The 20200-nt window shown below is 41.5% G+C and overlaps 2 protein-coding genes across 4 annotated transcripts; one reads left to right on the top strand and one right to left on the bottom strand.

Annotated features, from left to right (window-relative positions):
* Positions 1-1048: 1048 nt before the first annotated feature.
* inpp5jb (inositol polyphosphate-5-phosphatase Jb) lies at positions 1049-17127 on the bottom strand. 3 transcript variants are annotated; one of them, XM_061279341.1, is made up of 13 exons: positions 16976-17127; positions 10121-10626; positions 9079-9186; positions 8771-8879; positions 6388-6504; positions 5524-5699; positions 5259-5370; positions 4694-4803; positions 4385-4583; positions 4186-4323; positions 4032-4115; positions 3837-3941; positions 1049-3756 (listed from the first exon to the last, which is right to left on the bottom strand). In XM_061279341.1, the coding sequence occupies exons 1-13, from the start codon at positions 17090-17092 to the stop codon at positions 3442-3444; spliced, it is 2196 nt and encodes a 731-aa protein (XP_061135325.1). In that variant the 5' UTR covers positions 17093-17127; the 3' UTR covers positions 1049-3441. The 3 variants fall into 3 exon arrangements, with proteins under 3 accessions (XP_061135325.1, XP_061135326.1, XP_061135324.1); XM_061279342.1 differs by adding an exon at positions 14859-15092 and having other exon boundaries at positions 3837-4115; positions 16976-17113; XM_061279340.1 differs by having other exon boundaries at positions 3837-4115.
* selenom (selenoprotein M) lies at positions 15170-20196 on the top strand. The gene is made up of 6 exons (XM_061279348.1): positions 15170-15307; positions 17679-18002; positions 19182-19217; positions 19307-19341; positions 19471-19549; positions 19643-20196. Exons 2-6 carry the CDS (start codon positions 17910-17912, stop codon positions 19874-19876), a joined length of 477 nt encoding a protein of 158 aa, XP_061135332.1. The 5' UTR covers positions 15170-15307; positions 17679-17909; the 3' UTR covers positions 19877-20196.
* Positions 20197-20200: the final 4 nt, after the last annotated feature.

Genomic DNA, 20200 nt, shown 5'->3' with positions numbered 1-20200 from the left:
AATAAGTATAGCTCATACGGTTTATCTTTATTGTTTAAAGTAGCTCAAGATGTTTTAAATGCAATATTTCAAGATCAAGAATTGCCAACTTGGGGCAATTTGTTTGCAACAGCTGATAAAAAAAAAAAAAACAGCTTTCTTCCCGTTATCATGATTATATATGAAAGGTAATCATTACGGAAGCAAGGCAAAGATGACCTTTTGACCTTTGGATGTTGTTTATGGACTAAAGCTAATCAAATCAGACTGTAATTGTGCTATAGAGTATAGCACACAATCTGTATACCATTCATGGTACTCAAAGTTCCCATTCCCATAACAATAATATGGTACGGTCCCAGTCTGGTGTTGCATCAGTGCAAATGAGTCAGGATGAATTTGCAGAACAGACACTTTCTTTTCAGGGGACTAAAAGCATGATGCAAGATGCACCTGCTATTGCTCAGCAGGATGCCATGTGTTTTGTTCCTATCCATGCTATTTAGAAAACAGCATCATAGTCATCATCATCATCATCATCATAGTTAAGTTTGTGATCTATCCCAATAAGTACCAAAATGCGACCTAGGTTTAAAATAAGAGAAAATCATTTGAAAAATGATTAGACTTGTGATACTATAGTGCATAACAACATCCAAACAAAATGAGCCTAATTTAGTTCTGCTAAAAAGAAACAAACATGAATTTACAGAACAGACACTTTCTTTTCAGGGGACTAAAAGCATGATGCAAGATGCACCTGCTATTGCTCTGCAGGATGCCATGTGATGTTTTGTTCCTGTCATTTAGAAAACAGCATCATAGTCATCATCATCATAGAGAAGTTTGTGATCTATCCCAATAAGTACCAAAATGCGACCTACGTATGTATAAAATAAGAAAAAATAATTAGACTTGTGATACTATAGTGCATAACAACATCCAAACCAAATTAGCCTAATTTAGTTTTGTTAAAAAGAAACAAAATGAAATGTGCAAAAATGAAACTAGAGGTGGGGGTCTGATTGGTCAATGGCTTCGATTGAACATAATATACAAATGCAGCATGTTAGTTGTTGCTCACGTTTATCAAGAATTGAAATCCAAACAGTTATAACCTTTCTATGTAGACAAAAGGCCCATTCTATCAAATATTGACATATTTAAGTTGAGTCACTATCAGGTCAGTTTCATTACAGAACAGCATGTTATCATAGTCTTCACTGAAATGACAGATTGTATTCATATTGATGAAAGTAACGCAGCCATTTTGGACAGTGTATATAATATAATGTATTTTTTTTTCAAGGAACTTGAGCAATCAAGCTCATAACATTAAGGAAAAAAAAAAATCAACGATTCCCCACACCCCACTGAAATAATGTTCCCTCACTGGCCAGCAGAATTCAGGCTCATTTAATAGTTACACCTACAGTAGATATCTAAATAAGAAAATAAATAGATAATTTAAAGAAAATAAACTTTGTGGCATAGATTGTCTATTTTTTATACCATACTTCATTTTTGTCTTTCTTATACATGTTACTCTATTTCAGACACAGGAAAACAATGACATTCTGTAGACAGATATTTTTTTACAGGTCACTGATCATGACAGACAATATTTGTCTAATTCATCTCACATTCTTATTTTTTTTACACCTTACTCAAAATAAAGGTCCATTATACTAATTTTTATTCTAAAATAAAATACATTGTTACATTTTGAAATGATTCAAGAACTTCAGATTTAGACAGGCGTACTTATCCTTGTAGTTTTCTTCACCTCACACTTACACAGACGATACATTTCCAATCGTCATATATTTTCTAAATTTCTAACAACTTCCACAAGTGACAAAAAGTCTCAAACAGCACTTGACGGCACAAAAGATCACAGTAGCGGAATGTAGAGAATGTCCACACCATGCAAACGCAGTCCTAGCAAACACCATTCAAAAAAACACGCACGCATCCACACTGAATCTTACACAACATACACACTGAGGTAACAGCTACACAATACTGTGCTACTCTAAGAGTTCAAAATTGTGTTAGACAGGTCATCAGAGGTCACACTCTAACAATGTCACAGAAGTACTGCACAGGCGATTAAACACTGGGGGTCGGTGAAGGAGAACACAGTCACTGGCGATAAAACTAAAGATAGAAATTAAACTGGACCGATTTCATTACAACGTGTGACCGTTTTGTTCACAATGCAAATGCAAAGCCCTGAAGAAGCTCCACGTTGGAGAGTCACCGCTTACTCACATTTCCAGAAGTCAAGTGACTGCTTGAAATTGATGATGGTAACAAGGAAATTACTGATCATTTCTTTTTTTGGCTAATTTGTTTAAACGTAGGGGGATCTGATTTTGTCTGTTGTCATAATTTGCTTGAGAATATGGGCTACCCTGCAGCCATTAAAAATGAGGTCTGGCAGAACAGCTGTGCTGTGTCAGCTGACAGTGATCCTCCCACAGGACACCACCTTTCACTGCACTCTTTCGGGGGTCTATTTAAAGGCCCTTAACACACACGTTCATTGCACTGACGTGCAATGCTGCTGACATGGCTTGTTGGAGAGGCCTGCTAAAAGCTCATCATGGAATTATTTAGTTTTGAGATTAGCGATGTTACTCCCACTGAGTCATGAATTGCGAAGTCACCATGTTCCTATAGATAAAAAAACTGTAATAAAAAAAAGAACATTGTCACATTCCGAAAATAATGACCCAAGTCTTTTTTTTCCCCCTCAGTTTTTCTGAAAACATACACCATACACAAAAAAATTGTATTGTTGTATATATTATTTAAATATGGCTTAGGCCATTCTTTTTAAGAGAGTGACAATATGTTCGGTAGTCTTGCAGTTCCAAAGGGAACAGTGGAAGATAGCTTTTTGTATTCAGTGCAGATGTGATCTGGCAGTCATGACCGCTTGGTGAGATTTATGCTATGAAACAGAAAAAAATCCCAATGAATTAAAATGCATCATTGCAACCCGCCATTCAAGATGGATATGTGTGCTGAATGGGGCTTTCTCCTAATACTTGATGCGACAGTGTGCATGCGGTGTTCAAGAGGTAAAAAAAACAAAAAAACATTGTATGCACCCTGAGCCAGATCACATCCTCAGCATGGTCATCATGCATCTGCACCTGAATGCATTCATTTCCCGACAAGGTGAGAAAATGCCCTTAAAATATTCTTTTAAAAAAATACAATCATGCATGGTTGTATTTTCCACACAAAATGATGGAGCAAGACTGAGGAAATGCTGGACATAGTGAAATATTTAGGAATAAAATCTCAAGGCAAAGCAAACCCTTTTGAGGAATTTGATGTTTGTTACTGAGAAAGATTGTGTCGCAAACGGCACAGTTTTATGAACAGGAACTTTGAGTATGGTTATTATGAAATTAACCACATATATTTTTTGATTTTCTACTATAATCATCACGCTCCGGTCTCCTCTCTCTGTTTGTTCTCCTCAGAAGCAGGTCGTTGGTTGCCCTCTCCTGGGAATTTTGCAGGCTCACTCTCTGATGGAGCTTTGTCAGAGCGCTCCTTCGATTCATCGTGTGAGGGACTTTCAGGGCGGCTGCGGCTGTGGCTGTGGCTGCCGCTGCGACGGCGGTGATGCTTGGCCTTGCGGGGACTAGAACTGCGGGACCTCGACTTTGTGAGAACAACAGTGCTGTCGTCCTCAGAGCTGAAGTCGGAGCTGTCTGAAGAGCTCCTGTCATTGCCGGAAGCTGTGGGAAGCTGGATCTGAGATTGCAAGATGGAGCAGAGAAGACGTAGACAATGTTAAGAAGGTGGTAAGGGAAAATAATGCAGTTGGTGATTACCTGAAATGGCTCCGTTACACCCACAATGGTGCTCATGTTGTTGCTATAGTAACCTAAGATAAAATCTCCAGAGCCTTTGGGCAGTTCCTCTTCTGTAAAGGTTACCTGCAAAAGAGTTTTGTGAGATTTTTTTTTTTTTTTTAAATATGAGCGGAAGCTGTCTTTAGAAGAGATCACAGCACACGTCCATCTTACTTGATGTTCTTGTCGATGAAAATCTGCTTCTTCCTGTTTGGCCCACACGTATCCCACATAGTCTTTGTGGTGTTTGAAACCCACCTGAGACAGGCAAAATCAGAAATGGTTGGTAAGCAGGTTTGGTGTGCACGGTGAATGTGACATTTTCTACCTTATATAATCCAATCCAGTCCCAGGAGCTGCGAGAAAAACTGGGTGCCAGTTTGAACTTGGCTATGGCATCAGCAATACTATTCCACTCATCTTCCACCAGGATTGTGACCAAGGGAACATCCACTTTGTAAGGGAACTGGAGAGGAAACGTTTATGAATGAAAGGACACCTCAGAATCACAAACAGGACAGCCTCACCTGCAGGGTAAAGATGGAAGAGACTGGTTTGTGATCGCTGACAATGTATTCCATGTGACTTCTATAGCAGTGCTGCGTTACTCTGGTGCCGCTGGTCAGCCCTGAAACAGAACCACGTTTGCCGCTGTTGGCAGAAGGCACAGTGGCCCTCAGGCGCCACAGGATGCGGTCGGTCCAAGCTGGTTTGCGTTTCTTTCCACTGGGAGTGACGACAAAGAAGGTTTGTCAAATGAAATGATTGAAATTAAGATACTGTAACAAATCTTAAAAGCGCTCTGACGCTGGTGCTGCCGCTGCTTCACCACCAACCTTGTGTCATATACGTTTGTCCCAACATCAAACTTGTAAGTGGGGGGGAACTTGAGGGGGCCCTCTTGGAAACCTTCCAACACCGTCTCACTGTCCTTTGCCAGGTTTAACTGAAACAATAATAACGATGATGATGATGATGATTACCATGATTTCATTTGTGTCTCTCTACCACCCCCTAGTGACTCAAATAACAATCCTACCCTCACAAGACAACTTTAGGTACCGGGGCATTATCCAATCCAAGAGCTGTATCAATGATTCTCAATGTTGACCGATACCATCAAAGCGATAATAACTGACTGTGGTATTATTTGGGTGGTACGTACCACTTCCAGTGTATCGAATGTTAATATCTTTTTTGTCGAGCCTTCACAAGTATTGTTTAGCACACTTCTTTCTACTTGTTATGGTATGTAGTAACAATGAAAACTAAGTACAGCATTCTCCTACATACCGTCATTTCCGTTCACTTCTCCTATGAATCATGCAGTCAAGCCTGAAATTATTCAGGCTCCAGGGGTATGAATAATTTTGGGCTTGATTGTAAATAAAAACAACTTACCTGATCTTTTTCCCACAACACGGAGAGCTTGTTATTGTCGATAGCCATTTTTACCATGTGCATTTCCAGGTCATCAATGCGGAAATTGAGATCCCCAAGCCAGAACACCACACTGTAATTCAATTTAAAAGGACATCCTTTTTCAGTTGATCATTAAAAGTGACATTTTTTTCTATACACACTCTTCCTTCACCTGAAAATACCAAAACCATGCAATCACATACAGTAGACGTTATCACTGCGCGAGTGTGTGCTTGTGACCTACTCGTGGTCAAGGACACCAGAGGCCGCCTGGCCCTCAAACTGCTGCTGCTGCAGGATGCTCTCAAAGTCCTCCATGCGCTGCTCCGAGTTTTCCATGTGAGCCGGCAGGTGGCAGTTGAGGAAGCAGATCGTGTGACCGAATACTGACATGCGGGCGCTGACTCCACCTTTGTTTCCCTACGGCGTACAGAGGGAGAGTAATTGGTTAAATTAAAATCAAAACGCCATTTTAAATGTGTGAATTAATTGTGCGCACGTCATTACTGCTATATAACAGGAAATGTGTCCATTGAGAGTCAAAAGATTTGACAAAAACTTGATGCAATGCAGGGGTTGGAACGACTAGTGTCTGGCTTTCCTCCCACTGCTCTCCCCAATGTTCTGCCTCATTGAATCACGAAAGACGCTTCAGTGTGTAAAACATGTAGACTGTGCTGACACCCATCACAGCACGATTTAACTTAAAAGTCAGGATTGCATAACTCTGCAGGCAGAGACCTCAGCAACGAGGACAATGCGGCCAAATTATCTCCATGTGATGGCATGATTGGGATGTGCTGCACCCACATTTTTACAAAAATAACTACGGTAAAGATGTAAAAATATATACTTTATTTGCTTGACCATCTAAACCTTAGCAATGCGGCTCTTGGATTTACTAATGTCATTGCAGATGTACTACGAGTGTGTTGTGTACTGTGAGAATAGAACGTGAATGCGACATACTGGCAGGCGGCAGGTAGCTTATTAGATCTAGTAAATTGTGTACCTAATATTGTGACCGGTGAGTGTATACTCTATGTAGACGTCTGTCTCTTTTTCAGTGGAATGCTTTCATATGTAAAGTGTTAAAGAGAGTGCTCACCCAGTAACCCCCCAGGCCAGTGCGGGTGGTCTCCGTCTGGACTCCACGGAGGAAGGGCAGATGGTAGTACTTGGCAAAAACCAGCAGCAACACGCCTTGCATCCTCTGAGAGGTCACCTAAGGTCAGCATGGCAGAACACATGGACAATTATTAACATTAAACACGATACATGATTCTTAAGAGAGGTAAGTTATACTATATACAGTATTTTGCATGTGTCAGACTGAACTTTAATGTCAATAAACACGTTGTATGATCTCAATCCCAACTTGCTGATGGTGCTAAACCTCCATTTCACCCTACAGGAGGCTGTGGCCAAGCTCAACCACGACTTTACACGAACACACAAATGAACCAGGCTTTTGCCCGCGGTCAGTCCTCACTGTGAAAGAAGGCTGGCGGTTTTCAGAGTAAATGTCGCTTGTCCGAAGGTCATTTGTTTTCTTTCTCTGTGGCTCACATTTAAACCATGCTATGCATATTTTGACATTTTTGAGCAGCACAATACGATACACAATGTAAATGTGAAGCACATGCATTAGTTAAAGTAGAAGAAGATGAAATATTTTCGTGCTATGCCAAGCTCCCCAATGGATATATCTATTGTGATTATGCCCCCCCCCCCCCATTCTCCTCCACTAGTCCACTCATTTCAACTGCAGGCCAATGAAGCATAATCACACTGAGCCTGAAATGCCCCGTGGCCAGTAATGAATGCACACATCGCCACGTGACTGAATACCCTCCTACTTGTGTTGTTACTGCCTAGATGCACGCCTTTTGTTGCATAAGGATTTCTACTGAAGCGTGGAGTTGACCACCTTTTTTATGGTGACTGTTTGGAGACCACCATAAAATGTGTACACCAGTCATTTTGTACACCTCCACAATCGAAGGAAATCCAAAGAAAAGATGAACAAAGTTCATGATCTGCTCTCCATCATAATTAAAACCATTCATGATACGCTGATTCCCTTTTTTAAATTAGCACCTGAGACAAAGTATATCAGTACCTCTCACCACTGAAAGCGACAACCACAATAATAAACAGATTGTTAAATTTACACCAATCAACAAAGTGAATGTAGTTAAATTTACAAAGGTGGAATATTTGATAGAACTTTGGAGTGAAATCACATGTGAGTGAATTACTGCATCTTGGTGTGTGCTCATTAAATTCACAATTTAGTACACAAATGTGTGCATTTCTTCTGCACTGGACCAAGCAAAAAGTGCCCTCGTAGTTCTATTAACTTGCCAAAAAAATAGCAACGCTGGCAAATCCACTGTAAGCCTAATTGGTTCATACAATATGAAATGCATTTGCCCTTTATTGCTGCTCCATTGTGAATTGGAGATGAAGTCTTTTGTGCAGTGTTGTTGATAATGGCTACAGACACCTATTGTTGGCTAATGCCCAGAAGTGTTAACATCATCATGCAACATCATTCAACTCATGCAGCTGACCAAAACAGTCGGAAGACATCAGCATAGTTGCCAGAGGCCCATCAACACTGACAATGTTCTGATCCCAAAATAAACCAGCACCCTGGGAGTCGTTTGTCTCACTCTTTCGGCTCGACAGCTGATTTACGCTCACATAACATCGCTTGGCATGCTAGCAATACCTGCAAACAGGATACAGGAAAACAAGCTGCTTGTAATGGTATTTCCTGTTAACTCCCAAGCTAAAGAAAATATCAACACGCAAGGTAGTGATTGAGATGATTAGATTTTGTTTTTGTCTCGATTGAATTTTTTTTGAAATTCTATTACTATTTGAGTTCTATAATTTTTTTTTAAATAGCATTGCAGGCTACATCAAATGTTATTTGTATTAATTGTCGTAGGCCGCAAAAAAAACAGTGGGCAGTGTTTTGCATTGAAAAATTCTGTGTGGCAGATGTGGTGATGAACCACCAAATACCTACAAATGGCATAATCTGTGTTTTTGTTCAATTTGGATTTGGTTTTGTTTCATGTTCTTATCTTCTTGAAGCGTCCATTTTTTCTTGTTAAAAACACTCTTCTCTGTGGTGTCTTCTCTGTTTGTATTGACGATACACATAGTGATTGAGCTGGAACACGGAGCATCCAAAAAGAGAGAAAAAAAAGCAAAAATAGAGTCCAGGAGACGACAACGACAACCACTTGACTGTGCCCAATGAGCCCGGTAGAGAGCGGAAGACAGCGGACACGCTAACATTACACGCTTGTTCTAAATCATCACTGTTTGTTGCTCAGGGAACAAAATGAGTGGAGGCAGCAGCACAGAAAAAGGCAATGAGCACAAACCTCATCAGCCATCACATCATCCGGACGGAAGCCGAAGTGCATTTTTAATGAGTGAGCACATGTTTCTAACTAGAAACCATTACTGACCAGCACGTATCCAAAGGGGCTGAGTCTTTCCATGCAAACCTCGCTCCACTGGTCCGTGAAGAGGACGTCTTTCAGCCGTTTGTTTATCATAGAGTTGACTTCCTGCAGCCTTGGAGACACAGGACACAATGCACATGGGTCAGCAAGTGCAAGCAGAATAAAATCCTTAGATTGTCTCATGGATTAACCTTTTGACGTGAGCAATGACTGCAGAACTCTTTCGTCTTATATGTGTGTGTATGCCGGGTGACAGCAACATGGGTAGAACTGCCTATGGGCAAACCAGCGCTGCTACAGGAGTCACTCACCCAATCACATACATGTCTGTATTCCCATCACCTATATTCAAGCCCAGTAATGAGGTGATGTCATCGGGAGGTGTGGCCGAACCCACATTCCAAGTGATGATGTGCACCCTGTCGGCAAAGACTCTTATTAACATTCGTCTCGCTCTCTCTCACGTACTATTTCCGACTAATAGCTAATTAAAATGATTTGAACAACCGCCCGCCCGAGCATCTGGGGAACAATATGTCCTGGCTGTGGAGTATTTGTGCAAACTGTTTTAAGAGCGTACCTGAAGGAAATCTTTGAAAGGTTAATTATTTGAGAACTCTGGCACTGATTCACAAACATCAAGGAGCAACTATGTTTTGTTAATCCGTCTAATCTAATCTGTCCACAGATACGATCAACTGTGGTAGAGGTTTTTTTGCTTTCCTTGTGTATATGACTAACTTGAGGCGTTAACGTGTTAATGTTGTACCTTTGCAACCTAGTGGCATCTCTGGCAAATATTCTGGAGACAGTAAATGTTGATATACATTTAAATAGAGTGTTGTCAAAAATAAATGTACACTTGTTTAACATTAATTAGCACATTTTGCACCTCTTCTGCAGTGGCCCCCAATGCCAGATTATGTTGTCTTTCTTTAAATAGTATTTTACATGATTTATAGCTCACTGATTAAAATGGACAATGCACTAAGAAAATTGTGTATGCCAACCTAAATGATTGGGCTACATGAAATTCTGCCAGTGCGGCTGGGCAACTGTGATACTGCTGTCTGCTGCATAACTGAAATCATGTTTGGCTGTACATCTTTTTGCCAGTACAGTAAATATTTTTTTCCCCTTCTCTTAAATATGTGAAATAATGCACAGTGTACAGTGCAATTCTCAAGTGCATTAAAACCGCAATAAAACTATTTATTTACAGCAATAGAAGGACATTAAATGCTTGTACACAGCATCAAGGTGTTCTAGTAGTGCCTTCATGGCTTTCAAAATAATTGCGTATTGACAAGCTGTGTACAGGATGCATGTTCACACATGAGTCAAGGAACTTGCCTGAAGTCTTCCACAGTTTGGGCCTGAGTGTCGGCCGTGCCTGCGACCGACAGAGCTCTCTGGGCGTGAGGGTTCAGGTGGTGCGGCACGGCCTTGCTTAAAGTAGTGTGGGGTACCGAGGCAGCCCGGACCGCATGGTGTCCCGGACCTTTTGGACCGGCTTTGATGTGGAGGCCGGGCCGGTCCCCTGAGAGCTTAACAGGTGGGCTGGGGGCAGCTTTTGCACGACTTGCCACGGCGCCATCAGGATCACATTCGCCCTGCGTATCGCCTTGTGTGGGTTCAGCTTTAGGTTCGCATACGTCGACGGAACCTTCAACTCTGGCACTTCTCTGGGGGCGTCGGGGCCTGGCAGTAGCGATGGGCGGTCCGGTGGTGGGCTCACATGTTGGATCTGAAGGATGTGGAGCAGTACTTTGAGATGGTACTGTGTCTGCTGCTTCACTCAAGTTGTCTATTGGCATCTGGCTTTGGAGAGGTTGGTCTTGGTCCATTTCCTGTGGTTTCTGGCAAACAAAGATAATGTTTAGTTTTAAGAATTGTACTGTTTGTAATCGTAAAAGAAACACAGAAAGACAGAAATGCAAGGTACGGTACATGTGTTTGGGGGGGGCAGAGAAAACAAAACCTGTGCACATTGCACACTGTCCCCTATTGCCAAATGTGTCCACCTTTCCTGCAGTAACCAGGGAGATGCTTGGTCGCTTCTTATCAACTCAGAGCACTTGACAAACACTACCACACCAAACAGATGGAAGAGCTGCAGGAGCCACATCACGGCACAAGTCAACAGTACAATGCACAGTAAAGCGGCAATAAAGGAGGAATTTCAAGCCCATTTCGTCCAGCAAAAGGCTAAGTTAATCATTGAATAAATAATGTAAGACATGCTGAGGGCCGAGAATGCCAAAACACAATAGAGATTTTAATCCAAAGCAATCCTACGCTATATCTAAGAATAGGATTATGAGCCTGATAAAACATGATATTCCACATTGCAGCCATTTGAACGCTTAAAAACGATGATGTTAAGATGCAATCCAATCTCTCACTTGTTATAATCCCTTCACGAATGATGACTATTAAAAAGACATGGATTTCTTCTTAGAATAAAAAAGCTGTGACAGCTTTACCCAGAGGATTATTTATTCTTTCTTCAGTCCAACAAAACTATGCTATATATACACTATTAAAGACCAAGGGGCGACAGTGTTGTGTCACCACGACATATGACCTTGAAGAAAAATTGACGGTCACTTGACACAGAGCGCTCTGCATGCCCACATTCTGCTCTTATCTTTGCCTGGGAGCGATGCCCCATGTATGGCTCTTAGCAAGTAAGGACTTTGGAATGGTGGGCAATTGTGCTCACGTGGTAGTGGGTGGCTCCATAAGAGGAGAGACAGATGGACAGTTGAGTGTCTGCCGTCCATCCCATTTTGGCGGCAACAACATCATTTCCTTAGGGCACTGTCTATGTCAACAAAATTTCACCCCCCCTCTCTTTTGTTGCTTTCTCTAATTCTCACTCTAGCCTTGCTCTGAAGCAAAATTCGACATAACTTCCATACGTTAAATCTTATGACTGACTGATTGACTTCATCAAATTGCTGTTTTACTTTTACTTTCAACTTTTTCTGCAAAATTAAATCAGGCATGACAAAGAAAGGAGCAGTTTAACAAGTGGCATGTCATCAGGGTCTTCAAAACCTTCTCTGCAGGCACAAACACTTATCAGAATCAAGGACCGACATTTTCAACGTACATGAAAGGGTAATAATTCATCCCAACAGTCTTCATTTTATGGCATGTGTCTTAAATAAAACATTATTTTGCCCAACTCCTTCAATATCTCGTGTGCTGTTGACCACCACACACACAATCTGAATCCCTGGTCCTTATTTTAGCCAATCGGATTTTACTGTATACACGATGAAGGCCAGAAAGACACAAAGAAACACATCAGAAGGACATCTTGAGGTCAGGCGGAAGCTTATACGGACACAGTCAAATAAACATTCACAGTTAACCCCCCCCCCCCACCTCCCGTCTTTTCTAAATGTATGTCACATCATGAGCAAATAATTTTTTCTGCGCCGACAACAGTCAGGACAGATTAGCATTCCCTATTCTGCTCACGTCCGCAAAGGAGAGAAGAGCGAAATAATTTGATAATAACCAATGTGTCATGGTGTTTACATGCAGGCTCCTGAGGGCGAGAGAGATGCAAGTGAAAAGGATGTAGAGGAACTCAAGTGATGAGCTTGATCTAATCCTGCGTAGACCCTCGAGTCGATTGCTGACAACATCGTTGGCTTGGAAATTGGAATGACTACTGATGGTTTTATTTTGAGTTTGTAAAGGGTTAATGAAAAGTCATGTGTGCAGTCTTCTAATGTGCAATGCAGTTTGTATCTGAATTTCTAGACAACGGCATGTGGGCAACAATTATACAAAAAACGTTTAGACCACGGATGGGAAACTGCCAGTCCTTGATTAATTTGATTAAGTTCTAATAACAGTGTTCACCAGTAGATGGCAGGAATCGCTTGGCAACACCTCCAACCACAAAATGTGACTTCTTAACTAGAGAAGAAAATTAGGTCAAGAAATTGATGTCTTTCAGGTAAAATGAGAGACAGATCATATGTTCCCCGAATTTAGACATAGATGATCTGCCTATTTTTTTAGAGACTTTATTAGATGAAAGATTTCAACCTAGTATATGTAGCCTCCAAGCCCAATGCCGAATGTGTTTGGTCCATATGGCCTGGTTTTACATTTTGACATCGCAGCCAAAAGAGTGTTGTCATTCAAGGCCTCCAGTGCCACATGTCCTTGTGTGAGAGGCACACCAATGTTGACCACCAATGCTGACCTTCACGCTAATGACATGATGCCACAGCTGGAAATATTCTCTGCAGGTCCTCACCCTAGGCGTCTTGTTCCTGATCAGCCACACTGTCAGTGACAGGACGTCAAAACTATTTAGCTAATAGCACATAATAAATATCCATCCATCCATCAATCCATCCATCCATTTTTTATAGCGCCTTTCCTCATCTGGGTCGTGGTTTAGCTCGGGGTACAGCCCAGACTGGTTGCTATTCACAATCGCATCCACACTTATGGGCAACTTTGAGTCTTCAATGAACCGACCATCGTGTACCATAGATTAGAAAAGTAAGATTCCGTGTTACACTTTACCACACTCACAGACAATGACCCATTGAGACAGCAAACGTATGCCTGCTGGGAAACTTTAGAATGAGGCCTAACTGATACTCAACTGGGGAGAGAAACTAAAATCCACAGGATAAAGGCACTGAAACTTGAGCTATTAGAGTCTAATGTGTCAACACTGTGTGCAAAAGGCTGAGCAGCTAAACCGCCTGCATTTTCCTTCCTGTCAAGACCAAAGCTAAAAGCGTTGCACAAGCACCGCAACATCTTCACACCATTAACTTCTCAAGAGGAAGCGAGCGAGCGAGCGAGCAATATCGAGGCAAATCCAACTCAAATGAAAAGAACCAGACACACTCATTATAACCTAGAATTATATCACACCACAATGTAGCTGTAACACCTGACGAATGATATTGTATATAATGCAAATGTGTCCTGTCAGTAACACATTAAGCCATAGCCACAATGTGACCCGGGGGCCACAGCTCATTTGCATATCGCAAAAGAAATGACTAACATCTCTGGGGGCTACGTATTCATGTGGCCTAATTACAGAACAGCTTCAAGGACTTTTGAGTGATTGGACAAAGAGGATGAGGGTCATTTGATTCCCTGTTGTGGCGTTATCATGCTAGTTGAGTTTGTGCATAAATTTTACATACGATACGTAGGCATTAAAAAGAGCTTGACAAGGTCGATGGATGGAGTAAGAACTGTTGTTGCAATTATGAAAAGCGATTTGAGCATTTAGTCCATAAATGCAAAAACACGACTTACTTCAAATAAAACTCATTGATTCAAACTTATTTTCTTGGCACAATAACAGTAAATAGGTGAGTTTCTCATAAAGTAGCATAACTTGAAAATAATTCTGCAAGGAAGGAAGGAAAGATTTTTACTGGTAAAATACAGTTGTTCACTAGTGCATCCTAGTCGATCTAGTAGGGTGCTGAATTGTCTTGTGAGGACAACAAACAAGGGCAGTTTGCAATTTTCAACCAAAAAAGGGGTCATTATGACTTGAAAGTCGTGCATGATAAATACACGGGCTGACATTTTACCCAACAAATGCAATCGAATTTCACCTTTCAATGTTATTAGCTTGAAGTTGTATTTTTTGGAAGGTTGCAGGGGTGTGCCCCTGTGACAGCTGTCTTTGGTTGTTTTTTTTCCTCAGGTATAGTGTTTTTATATCACAGGCAAAGGATGGGGGCCAAACACAGTTGACATTTTTCACAGATTATATTTATCATGTACTACAGTCAAGTCATGATGACAGAAAAAAAATAGGAAATGAATTGTAAAAATGGCAAACTCCTCCTTTAAACTGCATAGCGAGGGTATTGGAATAATGCTCAAACAGCTTTCCATAAATTAACATCTGCTTAGTGTGTTAAATTAGGTCCTTCTACGGAAGCCTGCATTTGCATGTGAACATCAACAAAAGCAACACATCAGTGCAATTGTTATGCACACAAACGAGATGCACCGTTACAGCATAACTACAAAGATGACGTAAGCACGCATGCGGCTGTTTAAATTCGTCACTCACCTGTTTTGTGCTGATTTAAAAAAAAAAAGATAGTTCTTCAAACGGTACTCCAAAAAAAAAAAGAAAAAGAAAGGCTGTCACAGGTTGACTATAAAATACAAGGGTGTTAGTGACAGCATCGGCATCCCAGCGACTATCTGTCGTCCTCGTCCAGAGGGAGCACAGTAGGTGGGTCAGATGCTGGAGACACACGGACAGCCAAGGCAGCACCCTACATTTCTCCTCCTCTTCCCACTGAGCGTTAAAGACACACAAGCACCGCCGTGATGCAACCGAGTGTCCTTCAAATCAGCCTCAATAATACAGTGCTTCCGGAAACCGCGAGTGAAGGACACTCGGCTACAACAGGCGAGTCTGACTGAACGGCAACGTGACACCTACAACTTGAACAAGTCTGCCACGACCTCCACCCCAGCCCACACCCACAGCCACCCCACCGGCTTCTGATTGTGAGTGGGCCGTTTGCTGGGACATGATTGGACCGAGATAAGCAAAACGAAAGGGGCTAAGGCAGGGGTGGGCAAACTACGGCCCGCGGGCCACATCCGGCCCACGGGACCGTTTAATCCGGCCCGCCAACCCTGAACAAATTGTATTATTAAACCTTTTTTTTTGGGCCATTTTGCCTGCAATGACTGCGTTTTCCCAGTAGATGGCGAAGCGCTCGCCTGCGCATTTACTACCGGAAGCCGTGTCAGAAAGCTCGGTGCACACTCACAAGTGCGTGTACGTACTCAGTAGTACGGACTTGGCGCACTCTCGCTCTATTCGTATCAGTCCCGAATTTAGAGCGTGGGCTTTGACGACAGCATTCTTATAATTCGCGCGCTGAGCTTTCAGATGCAGTTTTGCGCTAAAGCCACCCACAAACCTTCCCCTGGAATCCTTCCATTAAAATGAGTGGCCCGAAAAAAAGAAGTGAGTGCCGAATGTTAAAAAAGAGTGGACAATTTGGCTCGACGTACGCGACGTGACGTTCAGCCACATCAACATCAACCCGTCACAGATCAAGGTAAACGGACCAACACCTCGGATCTCGCCTAAGAATTGCCACAACAAATTTTACTCCAGACTATGACGCACTAGCAAAAAAGGGAGACCAACAACACTGTTCCCACTGAAAATGAACGGGAGGCTCTCAAGTTTATTGTAAAAAAATGCATTTTGAATATGATTTGTACACATAGCAGGGATTGAAACTAGCGACCATTCTCATTTTCAAACAATGCAGGATGCTCAAGGACATTGATGCACCCCCTATTTGCGACTAATCTTAACCTGTAAAGTTCTTAAGGCTTACTTTAAGGAGGTGTTTCCCGTTTCCTCACCTCTGTTACCAGGTGTTTGCGAGTTAAAACTCTGCTCTGATTTTCAGATACCCCTCACCGTGTTGCTGTTTTGATTACTTTATTTGGATGTATGCTTTCACCGATTCTTCAAGATGATATATTTGGTCAGAATGTTTGCCGTTTGATGTGATCTCATAAGATAAACATCTTTCATTAATCTGACCTGCAGGCACTGAAGTGATGGAGATTGTTATTCATAATAACAGTGTCGTATTTTATGAGAATCACTGATAGCAGTTTTTTAGTGATTTTTTTTTTTTTTTTAATGCTGTTAATAAATGCATTTGTTTTCAAAAAACTTGTTTGGAATATCCATGCTTTACTACCTACTAAAGGCCAAGATCTTTTATGCAATGACCTTTACAGGTCGCTTATATGACTTCACACAACGCCTACGTCCATCTGCTCCTTGTCCGGCCCTCCGGTCCAAATTTAGAACCTAGTTCGGCCCGCGAGTCAAAAAGTTTGCCCACCCCTGGGCTAAGGGGTGCTTATTCGTCGGGGAATTCAAGCCACATTGCCCCCCGGTGGTCACTGCGGAGAAGTGCACACTCAGGAAGAGCGTGGTTATGCGGACACGCACGGGCAGGGGCGTATTTAGTCATATTTACCACCCCCCCCCCAGCCACCCCTATCTTTATTTCAGCCTCGGTCACAGACACTCTCAGCAGTGCTACTCCAACTGGCAAGATGTCCTGCTGTTGTCGGTTTTACATTATCGGCGTCACTTGAAACCGCAAATTTTATTTGAAGAAAATGTTTGGTTACCTCTTGCCTTCTCCTCTTGTCTCCCCCACTGGGCCAGGTGTAACGCCGCTTCATTTTCCTCACTGCCACGCCAACAGGTTTATTTTGATACTGTCTTCCTGAATCAAGTCTGCACATGTGCAGTACAAAATGGAATCGTTCCTTTCATCAAAAAGGGGGGCGGGGAGCAATTAAATGATCATAACAGATTAGATTTTTCAAATTCATGATCTAAGAAAAACAAACAAAAACCAATCAGTTTGCTTTAAGTGACAATTTGTCACAAACCCAGACTCATATCCGCGAAAGCAAGTAGTGTCTACTTCATATTTACTGGTGAGTTGGTTTGTTCTTTTCATAATGGCAGAAAACATGTATCACAATAGCAATTTCAAATTTTTCGAAAATAATATAATAATGCTAATAATAAAAATACTGTTGTGGTGTGCAAGGACTACACTGTGATGATATTTGTAATACATAATATACATATACTGTATTTAAAGTACTCTTTCCCACCAAACAAAATAACAATAGTCAATTGTGTACAGCTTACTTAAATATTTGGTTGCACCAATTTTTTATGGCTTCTGATTTATGACAGTCAATTGTCGCTAGTAAATATACGTTAACAGATGAGCTAATCAGCATTTCTCTTTCTTTAACCATTCAGTTACATTTACCTCCCCTGAAAACAACAAATACGTACTTTTGTATTTTTTAGATAAACCATAAAGACGTAATATCGGAGACTGTACAACCATCAGTCTTCGACCACGCCCACTTTCTCCCCGTGGAAAAACCTTTGACGTGGCACGCGATCCGGATGTGACATCTCCAAGCGCGATCCTGCTCTGCCCCTGATCGTCCTCATCCTCACTTCTGTTGCACATCTTCAGGTGTGCAGCATCGCCTGCAGCTTGTGTATCATCGCCCCACGCTTTGGTTCGGAACAATGTGGCTGCTACTATTGACTCTGCTTTCCTCTGCGTCCTCATATGAGGTGGACGTCAACAAGCTGGAGGGGCTGGCTCGAGCCAGGGTGGAGGTACAGGTTCTTGGTTTACGACATTACGAACGACGCGAGAATACATATGCATTGTTATACATTTATGGTCTTTACAACTTTACTGCGATCGTCACGACTTTAACACTGCGTTAGCATGGGTTAGTGATACACTAAGACGCGTTCCGACTTACGTAGCAGTCGTAAACAGAGTACCACCTGTAATTATTTACTTTGAAAGCAGTTTTAGGAACAAATAGCGTTGTGCGCATGCGCAGAATACTAACAATAACAATATATAGTACAAAAATGTACGCAGTATGAATAAACAAAGGTGGGATGGGGAAGAGTCAGGTGCTGTACTATTGTCGCTGCCTGAGATGGATGAAAAATGGTAGCTTGGTTTTGATTAATTCATATTTGACAAACACAATTAGAATACTAACCCCTTTATGACCTCACAAGTGTTTCTCTAACAAAGTGACTGAATGGCAAAATGCCCTTCATTCTGTTTAAAGCAACAATTGTGAAGTTCTGTAAATCATGATCTGATGACAAGATGTGAACAAGATGATAAAGACTGTTAAATACCAATTATAATTTAAAGTGGAAATTCATGAATGTGCAAATTAATATTCCCCAACAATACCACTTTAAGTAAAACAATAACACGGTGGATTAAGGCAAATGTAACCACAATCAATGGTCTTTACAGCACAAAGTGCTCATCAGGCAGAGATGATTTCATAATCCTATAAAGATCATAGAAGTGGAATGAGGAGCTCAAAATAAGAATTGGCAGTAATACTCCAGGAAAAGCAAAATATGTTGGGTAAGTTAAACTACCGTGACACGCAGGGCTGCAACTAATGATTATTTGAATAATTGATTAATCTGTTGATCATTTTGTCGATTAATCAATGAATCGGAAGAAAATGACATGTATTAATTTCAATTATGATATTAAATAAATATATAGTAAATCGTGTATTGCAGTAACAATTTGAAATAATTCTGATTTAGTTACTGTTTTGGTTTGTAACATGATGAAAAATGGGGAAAATTTTGATCACTGTTTTCCAGAGAAAATTCTGTATATTATTTTGATTCAACACAAATATAGTCAGTCTGCTTTCATGGAGGATGACAGATTGGAGAATATTAAATTCAATTAAAGGCATTTAACCAAATAATTGATTATCAATATTTCTCTCTTTCCAGACTTGTGGTGGATGACAGTTAAATAAGCTCAGAGAGGTAAGTTGGGTTGCAACCAAACTAATGTTGTTCCTCATGACAATCATCTCTGGTAAGACATGTCACTGAACAGCCACTTGTATATGCAGGTCAAAGCCTTTGTGGTCCAGGACATTCCTCTTTAGTATCCTTCAGTGAACTACAACCTTCATAACTGAGTGAGATCTAGCTTTGGAAAACGAGATGTCAATTCAGAATCCTGAATTTCCCCTTGCAGAATTAATCAATTTAATCCTTAATGAGCGCTCCTCAGCCATAATCTGGTGATGAAGCACATTCCTGGGGCCGACCCTGAGCTTGTCCTCCTGAACCATTACTATGAGGAGCTGGATGTAAGTTCTGTTTAGTCAAAATTCAAATATGTCCATATGCTCAGATGGTAATCGATGGCGTCATAGTAAACGCATGCATTTTCGTTTCCTCAGCGGATCGCCTTGTCTGACATGACTCGCTCGGAGATCAACGAGCTTTTGGCCAAACTGGGCTTCTACAAGAAAGGTCACGCAGATGATGAAGTGCCAGAGGAGTTCCGCTTAGCTCCCGCCAAAGACAGCCCGTTTGAAAGTGAACGAGTGAATAAGCCTGCCACTGCCTCAGAGGTCACTCAGAAGCCATCCTCCTCAGAGCCTGAACCCAAGGTCGAGCACACTGACTTATAACAATGCTCCAATACGGGACTGCTGCTAGACAATGCCAGCATATCCTGGAACAGAGGGACAAACCATTTGCTTCACTAAATGATTTTTTTTTTTTGATGCACTGATTGGTTTAAGGCTTAGTTTTCCATTTTCCGTCGGTGGTTGTTTTGAGTTCGCCTTGCTTGTGTTTGCTTCTGACCCACTGAGCTACCCAATGATGCTGCAGGCTAAAAATCTGCTGATTGGTCTGAGGCTGATGCTACATGTAGTGGTGGATGGGTTGCTAAATACAATGAGGTTCAAGTGTCACCACTGGAAAAAAATAAAATGTTTCCAACAAATGCA

The sequence above is a fragment of the Syngnathus typhle genome, linkage group LG5 (genome assembly GCF_033458585.1).
Source record: "Syngnathus typhle isolate RoL2023-S1 ecotype Sweden linkage group LG5, RoL_Styp_1.0, whole genome shotgun sequence".
Taxonomy (NCBI): Eukaryota; Metazoa; Chordata; class Actinopteri; order Syngnathiformes; family Syngnathidae; genus Syngnathus; species Syngnathus typhle.
The sequence above is the reverse complement of the archived record's forward strand: the minus strand, read 5'-3'. Positions and strand labels throughout refer to the sequence as shown.

What these genes read in the sequence shown, in the direction of transcription:
- inpp5jb (XM_061279340.1), bottom strand. Translation starts at nt 17,092, where the DNA reads ATGTGCAGACTTGATTCAGGAAGACAGTATCAAAATAAACCTGTTGGC. An exon ending in TGTTGTGGGAAAAAGATCAG is followed by an intron (nt 4,804 to 5,258) that starts GTAAGTTGTTTT and finishes TTATTGTTTCAG; the next exon opens with TTAAACCTGGCAAAGGACAG. An exon ending in ACAAACGTATATGACACAAG is followed by an intron (nt 4,584 to 4,693) that starts GTTGGTGGTGAA and finishes CGTCACTCCCAG; the next exon opens with TGGAAAGAAACGCAAACCAG.